General features: G+C 38.0%; 1 protein-coding gene across 4 annotated transcripts in view; it reads left to right on the forward strand.

Annotated features, from left to right (window-relative positions):
* The window catches only part of NR5A2 (nuclear receptor subfamily 5 group A member 2), an 87,943-nt gene extending 76,317 nt beyond the window's left edge, over positions 1-11,626 (forward strand). For 2 of the 4 annotated variants that reach the window (XM_079313772.1, XM_079313773.1), the window contains exon 7: positions 8,193-11,626. In XM_079313772.1, the coding sequence (XP_079169898.1) occupies positions 8,193-8,440 (248 nt within the window). In that variant the 3' untranslated portion in view covers positions 8,441-11,626. The remainder of the gene's footprint in view (positions 1-8,192) is intronic. The other 2 variants (XM_079313770.1, XM_079313771.1) reach the window with 2 other exon arrangements.
* The last annotated feature ends 206 nt before the right edge of the window (positions 11,627-11,832 follow it).

Genomic DNA, 11,832 nt, shown 5'->3' on the forward strand with positions numbered 1-11,832 from the left:
CTATACCACACTATTATTGCAATTTGCATATAACACCCTTTCTGCCTCAGTTCGTAACTTCAAGGACTTTGTATGATGTCCTATTGCCATTCCCAGGAACTTCATAAATATTTATGACATCTTAAACTATTCACACCCTACAAATTGCAGGCATTGACAGATAATTCCCTTAAAACACCAACAACTCTGTGCACTATTGAAGATTAAAATGAATTGCAGAAATTAACTGGGGAAACTCTTTTGCTCAATAAATTTCCTATTTAGTCTCATTTTTTAATTTAACATGAGCCTAATTTCTGCTTTTATGAAATTTGATACTCTGATACTACTGTTCTGGCTGTAGATTTGCCTGCATGTAAGCATATATATATAAGAGCTTGGTGATAGCATGATAATTAGCACAGTAGTTTTGTTATCAATGCTCATTCTTACTGAATATTCAGAGACAAAGATTTATAGCTCAAACAAATAATATGACCCTGGAGTGAGGTGAGGAGTTCAGAAAAAAATGAATTTTGACTCACTTTCTTTCTTAGTTTGTCTGCGAGACCTTCACTAAATCATTTCTGCCCTACTTTTCCAACATCTACTCAGAAACAAATATGGCCATGCCTCCACAAGCCAGTGGTTACACATTTTTTTCCTAGAAAAGAGAGACTTAGATTGAGACATTTTTTCTAGGATTGATCTGTCATTTACCTAAAGTGGTCACTAGATCAAATACACAAACAAGCCTAGAAGCAGCAACCAGGAAGCAGAAAGCAACATCAGCCCAGCAGGTTCCCTTTCCACCGGCCTACAAAGGCAGGCAGTAAACTTGGGCTTAATCACATAGGGTTAATTTTTAAAATGCACCAACAGAGCTTCAACCTGAAGACTGGAACACATTTTCACTGAGAACAGCCTGTAGCAAGCAATAGCAGAGACCACCCATTGGCATGGTGAGACTCCAGTTATTTGGAGAATTTCCTTGAAGACACAACAGAGCAACTGCTCTCCAAACTCCTGTTCCTCTGTCATGTCTTCAAAGAAAGCAGCAACTACTCTTTTATGTGGAACATAATCCTATCAGTGAATACTTAAGCATGGATTAAAATACCTACAGAATAAACCTTTGGGGCATGGACAGGTTGCCCTCAGCCCCAGAGGAGCAAGTGACTCATTTGACTGCTGACCCACAGGGCAGGAGCCAGGCTGGGACTGCAGCAGGACCACAACTACAGGCAGGGAGGGAGCTTTACAAAGTGACAGTAAGTGAGTTGGTTGTGGAGTTTAAGCATGGCAAAGATGAAGTGCCAGCAGTAGAACCACTGCCTGGGGCTGTGGTCTGTCCCCACATCCCTGGTTCCCCCACCCCTGACTGTGTGGATCTACCACCCCTGGCTTTGTGGCTGTACCTGGATGTATTTTTCCCTCCCAAGCTGCAGTGAGATATGCTGGACTTTGTGTTTAAGGGTGTGGCTGGCTGTGGACTTTGGGAAAGGACTTGAGAGCAACTCTTCCATCAGAGGCCTGGCATGTGTTCAATGGCCACCATATCACGTATGCCTCATGTGCAAGCAATAAGGATGTTGGTTCCTGGGGTGTCAGGACAAGAAGTGAATGGAGATTTTGTTTGTTTGTTTAACTTCCAAGAGAGTAAATGCAGCCTGAGCTGCTGAAAGCCAAGCTGTTTTATTTTCCTGAGTGATGACTCAGTAATTACAACAGTCATAAAGGTTCAAGAAATCAAGTTAAGCTTTGCCCTTTGTCTTTACTGGGATGGTAAGAAAAGAAACAAGTGAAAGGTAGTAACCTACTTCCACAGTTGCACAAGGAGAGGAATCCACCTTATTTCCCCATGTCTCTCTTCCCATTGCAAAGCGAACAGTGGCAAAAGTAATTATAAAATTACTCAAAAATCAATAAGCATGGTTTTTAACAGACATCAGGAGCTTCTCAGTAAGCATCCATCATTTTTACAGTCTTTTTAGAACAGAAAAATAGACTTCAATATTTTAAACAGCATTAGAAAGAAGCCTACCACTATAAAGCAATATGGAAATGTTTTAGCTGAGTCTGAGTTGTTCTGAAAGAAACCAAAAGTCCATCAAGATTGAAAACTGAGGGAGTAAAATAGGATCCAGACTAAGAATTACAGCTTGTTCTCATAAGCATCTTATTCTCACTTTAAAAATATATACAGTCTTGCCCAGTACTTGGGCATGAATGAAACATTCTGCTATAGAAGAATTTAATTAAGATTTTCAAAACAATGTGCCCTTTATCAGATGTTACGTTCAACTGAAAATGAAAATTACTTTATGACCCTAATAAATAGTCAGAGATTGACTGTTGCACTGTTACAGACAGCTTAGCCACTGCCAAAAAAAGAATCCTAAAGACAGGAAAAGTTTTCTACGCATTCAGTTTGGACTTGGGAGTCTTAAGAAAAGTGTTTTTTGTTCTTACAGTTTTGAGGTTTTTCAAGGTTTGGAAAGTGCTAAATATATGCAGCTTATCACTGATTAACAAACATCTATCAAGAATTGTTTCCCATGACTTCCAAGTGAATAATATTCAGCACAGTCCTGCTGTAATAAAATTGAGGGGAATTTTGCAGTAAGGAGCTTATCTTTACCATAAATCTTCCTTCATTATAGCATTTTGTCTGTCAAGAAGGCTTAGCTATAGAATGGCATGCATCTGCCTTCATGACAGATGTGCTGTATGGAACTGCTGCTGTTGCCCTTCGTTTCAATGAAGGAGAATTGTGGGGAATTTTCAGAGATTGGCACTTTATCAACCATTACTACACTTGCCTTCAAAAAAATTTTTAGTACATGTCAAAAATCTACCTGTTTTTTTAGTCCTGTAATGCACAGATTTTGCTGGACTAGCAGAAAGTAGGAAAAAATAGTAAAAAACTGTTCAAGTAGAGAGAGGTTTGGTAACATCACCTCTGTCCTAGTTAATTCCCCTTCGTTGAACTATTTTGGGGTAAAAACCTTCATCAGAATTAACATATTCCATCTTCAAGCTCAAATGGGAATAGGCTCACACTGAAGCCTGTGATGAGAGCCCCAGCCACGTGAGGAGGCACATTGTCCTTTCCCTGATAAAACAGAATGTTTCTAGGCAGAGGCAATGCTGCTTCTTAAGCCATGCAGCATGGCTGGAAAGAACCAGGCAAACCTCTCAGAGTGCAAGCCTGAAGGCCATCCTGGCCAAAACCACGTTCAGAAGAGTTTGAAAGATATAACAATTTTCCTATGAGCTAATCAGTCGTTGCAAAGAGCTGCTAAGTGTTAGAGGATTGGGTTTCAATAAAGTCCTTAAATGGTGGGGCTCATCAGCCCCTGGGGGTGAGGAAGATCAGGCCAGGGCTGGTAACAAGCCCTAGTGCCTGGAGTATCCATGAGACTGGAAGCAGCCTTGTGAAGGGGAGAAATCCCCTTTCCCATGGAGAGGCCCAAAATCTTATTTTGTCCTTGCAATGGTGCAAAACGCAGAGAGGCAGCCGAGCTGTGTTCACACCTCTTCATTGCTTCATGTAGAAACAGCAACGAATGAAACACATGAGCAGTAAAAATTAACCAGCTTTCTCTGGGAAATATTTAGTGCTCCCAAGGAATTACTGTTTTTCAAAGTTAAATCTCTCATTCTGTTTCATTTTTCTTTTCAAAATTCCCAGACCAAAGGAAACTCTCTATAGATTAGTACATCCCCAAATTTTCAGTATTTCATGTTTGGAATATGAGAGGGATAAAATAGAGAGACCTAAATATTATTCCCCTCTAAAGACCAGACCCATTTTGGGGGAAAATATGCAAAAGTGTTCTCCTTGGGCTGAATGTAGTATGCAGTTTCAGCTTAATGCACAGTTTTATGGCAGATGTAGAAAATAATCAAAATGGGGGGATATCTGGGAATACTGGCAGATCTTTACTGTGACTGCAGAGCAGATCCTGACACACTATAATACTGTTTTTGTCTTAATCGTCAAAAGTAAGCTATGGAGAACAAAAATTCTTTGTTTGACAGAAAAGCAATTGCTATTTCTTGTAAAACATATAATATATTCCAGAAGACCTAAGGGTTTACTTTTCAGTAAGGATAGAAAAAGATGCGCGCCCCACTGTGAGCTCACAGTAAGGCTGTTTCATGTAAAAAGTTGGTAATTAGTCCCTGAGTGAATAAAGTAGAAGAGCTAAGAGACTGATACTTACTGTAGCAACACAAAACACTTTTTCTAGCTGCTAGGATTTAAAGGGTGTGTGGGTGGGAGGGGGGGACCTATTCCTACTCATTTAATTTACAAGCATCTAAACTTCAGAAAATGATTTCTTGCATTAAGCTTAAACATGTGTACTTTAAATTGTTACTAACCGTTGTAAAGATTGATAAGAGACATTGCAGTTTAAAAAACAAAACAAAACAGGAGTGAGGAGTTATGTGAAAGCATAAGGGATGCCGTGCTGTACACATCAGTAGCAGATTTCATGCTCATTGTACACGACTGCCTTCAGCAGTTACACCAGCATTGCTTGGTGTCTCACCAAGTTAACTCCTTAGCAGTCAAAGGAAATACTTTCAAAACTAGATCAGTTTATCCAGAGTTACATAATAAATACTGAGCACAAAACCAAACTAAAACCATCTAATTAAACCCTAAAGTCCTTATTTAATCTCATTTGTATCACTACCAACTACCACCAGTGAAAACTGCACCATTTCTTGTACTACTTGCATAACTTGAATTTGCTGGAAATAACTTAATATTCACGTTTTCCTTTGTTATCACTCATCTTTAGCAGAGCTGGAGTTCATGATTCTCTTTAAAAAAACCCCATAATTGCCATAAAATTATTTAGGTTCAGAAAACCTATTTTTGACAATATATAAATATACCAAGAGAGCTTGAGAGATGACAGTGGAGCTTTACACAGTGGTCTCAGCACATATCCTTTGACTTCTCTCTGTTCAGATGGTCTCATTTACTTTACTGCAGCATTCACTGTTAAGGTATATAAGATAAGAACACATATCAAAAGTCTTATGCAGAGATCTTGGTCACTTCATGGAGACTCACCCCAAATTAGGTTGCTTCTATGTCCCTACTATTGTAATTGCAGTCCTGGAGAGACCTACACAGAGATGAATTGTGTAGTGATGTCCTAAACTGTGATTGTTTCGACTGTCCCTGATTCAGTATAGAAAGTAAGGAAAAATCTACATATTTTCACTGGTTAACTAGTAACATCTTGTTTACAAGCACTGAGAATTTGTTTAGAGGAAAGACATAAAAAGTATTTCGCCAGTCTGAATGGGGCATAGGAGCCCAGAACTACTTTTTGTTTGTAGTTAGTGTCAATCTGACTTGTTTTTACATCTTGGCTGCAGTGCTTATGTTGCCACATGTGAGTATTCCCACTGAGATGAGGAAAGGAAACAGCACAGACCTTCCCCTGCAGTTCTGCAATGCCCATGGGACTCCCTGAGGCCACAGAGCTGAGGTGCACTCACACTGCACTGGTGCACACTGCCAGAAGCTTGGGGGTAATACAAAAATACCCCTGTGTTTGGGGGTAATACATAAAATATTATGCCTCCTCTTGACTTGGAATGTGACATCAATACAGCTAAAAACAGAAGAATATGAGTCTCTAAAAACACATTAAATTTAACACATTTGTAGAAATATATTAAAAATTTGCAGTTCTCAGATTTTGTTTCTTCTTAATCTCTGTAAAAATTTATCTTGTAATTTTTCAATAAGTAAGTAATTCATGCAATAACATTTTAAACAAGGGGTAAAAATTTGGCTGGCTTTCCAAGAAGCCACCACAATCTCATACACAGTACGGCTCAAAAGAGAGAGCAACAGAAAGATGTCCTTTAAATTTAAAGGGGGTTGAATCAGCTAACAGTTTGTAAAACTTTTTGATTTTAAAGTTATTTTTACAGAGGAAAAAATTTTCAAATACTGATTCTGAAACCATCATACATTTTACCTTGCTGTTCAACAGTTTAATCTCCAGCATAGTCCCTGTTTTCTGTGGGAGTTTTTATGTTCTAGCAATGCATTCATGATAATATTTTGCATCTAAAACAACCTATTTAAATTAATTGTGATAGCTGATACTGTTTCTTCCTTAACTTTAAAAAATATGCTTAGAACACCCAATTTTTAAACCAGGTTACACTAGCTACAAAATACCTTGGGAGTTTTCTGTAGGTACATAATAAACAGCTATATTTTGTGTGAGAAAATGTCCAGTGTAATACAGGAAAACATGATTATCCAAAGATCTCCAGAGACACTGGCAAAAAGACTTTGGATAAATGAGTTTGAATAGCTAAGGGACCAGGCATAGCAGCTTTGAAGTTTCCAGTCCTCTTCACTTGGGATAATGTAAAGTTCAGATGATTCTTGTTGGACAGCCATCACAATTTAAGTATTACTGGCGAGTTCCTTAAGCCAACTAGCAAAATTCTGGTGGATGTTATGTCCCCAGTTCCCAAACAAGCAGCACAAATCCAGGAGTCACTCGCTTCCTTTCCACAGTGAAACTGGGACAGGAAAGAGGCAGGCAATAACAACCCCAGCAGGAAACACTGGCCCTGGCTCATGCAAGAGGGAACCCAAGGTGCAGCTGGCAGCCAGCACATTCCAGGGGGCTCCTGCTCCAAGCTGGAACTTGGACTCTGGAGGCTGTGTGTGCTGCCACCAGCTGCCACCAGGACCCTTGGCATCTTTCCTGTCCTCTCTCTCTAAAGACAATGTTTGCCTCCTCCAACCACTTCCCTCAGCACAAAGTTGTGTGCAGGAACCAGTACTTGTTCTGTTTAAAGCACTTCTAGGAAAAGCTGCAGTGAGACCCAATTTACACAGCCCCCCAGGCTCCTGATGGATCGAGTGACCAACGTGTGTTCCTGTTTTGCAAAGGAAAACACTCATTTCCCCACAATCAAAGGCTGGCATTTACAATGAACCAAATTCTGCCAAATTCTCCATCTCCTGGTCTCCAAGAATATCCACATATGAACAGATTTTTCTTTATACAAAGTGAATTAGCAGCATAGTTGTGCCGAGGAGCACCATGCTTTAGTCTTACAAGAAAGTGCTACAGTACTCTACTGATGGTAAAAATGATCAAACACAACTAAAGCAAGCTCTCCCAGCAAGTGCTTTTTAATCAGTTCCCTCTTCCTGCATTAGAGCAGCACTCTAATTTGCAAGCTTCAGAATAACTTCTGCATTCACCAGACATGTTAAAAGACAATTCCATCCAAGTGGTTTTTACACAGGGGAGCAAACAATGAGGAGATAATATACTGGCATTTATCTCTGACCAGCATTTCCAGAGCTTGAACTTGCTGTATAAGAACAGAAGAAAATCAAACAGAGGCAGAGTGAACAAACTGTACCTGCCGTGCTGATGTAAATACCCTGTTGTCCAATACCAGAAAAAAAAATCAGTGCTGGATTTCAGAAACCATATGCAGGTTAAAGGGCACCATTCTTATCTAGTATTCCACCCAAAGGACAATGATTTCATTTTATAAAGATCATTAGTCAGTGAAATATATATTTTAGAGAGTTTCTAGTAGGGAATATTATTTTGGCAGTCACTGGAGTGTACCAGATGGTTCATTAACATAGGCTAGGCAAGTCAAAGGCTTTCAGAATCATTTAGAAAATGTCAAACAGAAACAAGAACACTGTCACTTTTTATTAGAATTAACTACATCATACACTGGACACAGATTTCACCTTGGGTCAGAAAAATTAATACAGAATTATATGAATTGTGTAACATAGTAGGTTAAAGATAGGGCTTCCTCTTGGGACTCATTTGCTAGCAATATATTATGGTCTTCTACTTTAGGAATCCTCAACCTTTCTTTTGTTAGCTATGAAAAGAGCTGACCTTGCTCAGACTCCATTGGTGTCTAATTGATTTGAGGTATATGCAGAATTTCAACAAGACACTCCACTAAAGCTCTTTTGTGATCATTTTCCCAGGAAAGTTAGCAAAAGGGTTCACTGAATATTCAGCAGCTTGTAAAGTATGCTTTTGTCAGGAGGCAAAAAAAAATACATCCATTTAGTGAAACACTGACTTCATAAACAGGAATTAAAATGCAACTGAATTGTTACCTTTTTTTTTTTTTTTTTTTTTTTTTTTTTTTTTGTTATTATCATTCAGATGTCAAAAATCTCGAGAACTTCCAGCTTGTGGAAGGTGTTCAGGAACAAGTGAATGCTGCTCTGCTGGACTACACAATGTGTAATTACCCACAGCAAACAGACAAATTTGGGCAGCTTCTCCTGCGACTACCAGAAATCCGGGCCATCAGTATGCAGGCTGAAGAATACCTCTATTACAAACACCTGAACGGGGATGTGCCATGTAATAACCTTCTCATTGAGATGCTGCATGCAAAGAGAGCATAAATTATACCCATTAGAGCTTCTGCTTTCAAGGAAAAGAAATTATTCTGAACTGCTCCGAGCAACACTAATTAAAACGTGGTTTTAAGACTTTGCAAAATGGTATAATAATCAAATACTAATAGTAAATAAGTGATGTATCAGGGTATTTGTATTGCAAACTGTGAATCATATGCTACACATCCCCAAAGGAATCTATATAGGACTATACTGGAGTGAACTTACCAAGTGGATACCATCACCAATGTCCACATGAAAAAGGACAGAATGATCGTTGTATATTTAACTCTGCTGATTGCCAACATGAAGAAACGTAGGTGAAAAAAACTGATTCATATTATTGAGCTAAGATGGTGGGGAATTTGAGTGCACTAAATTCCTTCACTGCATAGAAGGACTCGTGAAACAGTTACAACAGATGCAAAACTGCATCTACAGCATCTTTCGTCATCCTTACAAGGACCCAACACTTCCTTCTGCTGTGCTAAATGATGTGGCATCCATTGAACAAGCTGTAAGAGAGAGCTGGCCTGGGCCACGTGCCGTGTGCTGTGGCCACCAAACCCTCAGAGGCCAAGCCTGCCTGCAAACCACTCCTAGCAAGAGTCTGGTATCCAGTTAGCTTGGCATTCTTAACTGTGTTATGAGTTTGTTTTGTCATGTGTTCATGTTGTTCTACCAGGCAGTATCCCTCTTCTACTGCTCTTATCAGTTAAGTAGCTAAGGAAAAAATTTCAAAGTAAATTAGCCAATTCAACTGCAATATTCAGCCAGGGCAGCAGCTAAAAGATGGCTCCACTCTATAGTCATGGCTGTTTCCAAATAAAGGAAATAGAGATATTTTAGCCATCCCAAACAACAATTTCTTTGACAAGAAAACAGAAATTAGGACACCAAATAGAGATGTTAAAAAACTAAAAATAAATTTTTTTAAAGAATTTTGTGATAAAAGAAGTGACAAATGAATTGTACAACTGAATGATGCCATGGAACGTATTAAGAAATTATCTTTAAAATTTCCAGTAATCTGGAAATTAAATTTCAACTCAAACATCCAATATCTAATGAAACTTCCTGTTTTTAAAGTTAGGTAATACATCTATTTTACGCAAAGAAAGAAGAGTGATACTGCTGTGTCTATGTAGGCCAAAGTCTGCTGCAGAACAAATATTAGAAAAGAACAAACACTTCTCTCTCTGTCCAAATGAAGATATCAGTATTAACATGTAGTGCCACATTTATAAGTCTTGCCTTATTTCATTACCCTTAAAGGTAACTGCGCAGAACTGCGCTGTGTAGAACAACATACATTTCAAAATAAAGTATTAATCTCTAACATTAACAAAAACATAGTGTTTACATTCTTTAGGTCCTGTGGGGAAAAAACTGTGATAAAATTGCAGAGCAGTGATTTCCTTATTATTTCTTTTAAATTGGTAATTATTTTACCAGTACTTAATTACTGTATGTCGTGAGACACTAAAATCAATAGGGATATTTCATTTTGACTTTAATTTTTGAGATTATTGGCTGCACAATCACTTGTAGAAACTGTATAAAATCCTAATACTTTAATTTTTTTCATGAAGATTGCTGGCTTTTGAATAGTTTATTTATATTGTATATGATAGTTTTCACTGTAGACAATTATGATGCTAATTTATTGTTCTTTGGTTTCATCTTTATATAAGATATAGCCAGAATGAAGAAGCCAAATATATGTGTTTACTGTAGCATGTCTTCAACTTAGTGGAACATAGTTCAGGGACACAGAAGGGTCTTTACAATTTAAAATCATTCACTTGATTAAATGTCTGTAAATCTTCATAATCCTAAATGTAGTTTATTTAAATCTATTGTAAATTATGTGAGTTATAACTTTTTCTGTTTCATGTGAACTTGAAAAGGTGCATTTCTCTCACTTTTGTCCAACCATTCATACATTGTATACCAAAGACATCAGTTATTACATCTGCATTAGTACGAAGCACACTATTTTAATTGCCTGTATTAATCAGCTCTAATATTCTGTCCATGCATAGGGTACCAACACAGCAAAGCCAAGTGTCTGCAACTCCTACATGCCTGTCCTGTAGCACAGCACACACATACTGTGCTCCAGACCTCAAGCAAACCGAGCCCAGCCCCTCAGCATCCCCCAGGGCAGACAGAAGCATTATTTAAATACCAGCGTTCTCCCTCTAACAAATGAAATTAGCAGTAAAGTGCAGGTGGCTGTGAAATACATGAACAAGATTAGCGTGGTCATTCTTTCCTTTTTGAAAGAAAAGCTAAGCATTAATTAAAGTGTTTGCATTCTGTATTTTCTCCTTTTTTTCCTGCTGAAATGCTACAGTGAACCTCACTGAATACTAAGGAAAAAACCTGAAAAAATATTGCTAACTATTCACAGCACCATTATCCATACACAGGACAGAAGAATTAAAATAAGAATGTAGAAGAAAAGAACAAATTTAGGTAAATGGAAGTGGTTTCAGATAATCAAACATATATTTGCCCACATCCGGGGTTCCAAGAATCCCATCGTATTGCCCGAAGTACACAACAAAGCAAAACAAATCACCAAAAGAACCCGCTCGTGTTAATTGTTAACTACTTTGTAACCAAGCATTTTCTTCTGACTGCCTTATTGATTACAGGATATATTAGTAAAAGCAGACTAAAATTCAAAAGGTTTGGCTTTGGCTGGTTTATTATAGTTGTTCAGTGTTTGTAAACAGACAATCTGTAAAGTCTGACTATTTGTATTACAGATGTTCTGCAGCTGCCTTGGATTTAAATCCATGCAACTCTTAGAATGTGCAGTGAGTTACTTGTTGAAGTTGAAGTTCTCTTACTGTATCAGTGAAATACATATTGTCATGTCAGTTCTTGCCAGAGTTTCTCATCACCAATGGAATTTTTTTTTCAGTATTTCAATAAATATTGATATGCCCGTGCTGATTACTTTATAATTGTCTTTATAATACCATCATTCCACTGAAATGAAGCATCAGTCAAAAATCAGTTACTCAGAAGAGGAGAGTAAAATGCAGGAGAAATATGAGCACCAAAGAGAATTTAATACAAGTGGAAGACACAAGAGTAGAGAACAGCACCTTCACAAGCTCAGACAGCAATGGTGACATTGCCCAGGCTGAAGCCAAATAAATACAGCTAAAACAGTTTAGAAAAGCCAAATCTCTAATCAGAAAGAAATTTACCACTAATACTTTCAAATTAATACCTTTGATCTCATATTGCACACATCATTTTCACTTTACATGTATCCATAAAGAGTTAAGCAGTCAAAGCATCAGGGAGGCAAAGTGACAGAACAAAAGAAAATCAGGTAACAGGATCCAGCAGAGCTCAGGATAACCTCTCAGCAATGT

Source organism: Erithacus rubecula (assembly GCF_903797595.1).
Source record: "Erithacus rubecula genome assembly, chromosome: 10".
Lineage (NCBI taxonomy): Eukaryota > Metazoa > Chordata > Aves > Passeriformes > Muscicapidae > Erithacus > Erithacus rubecula.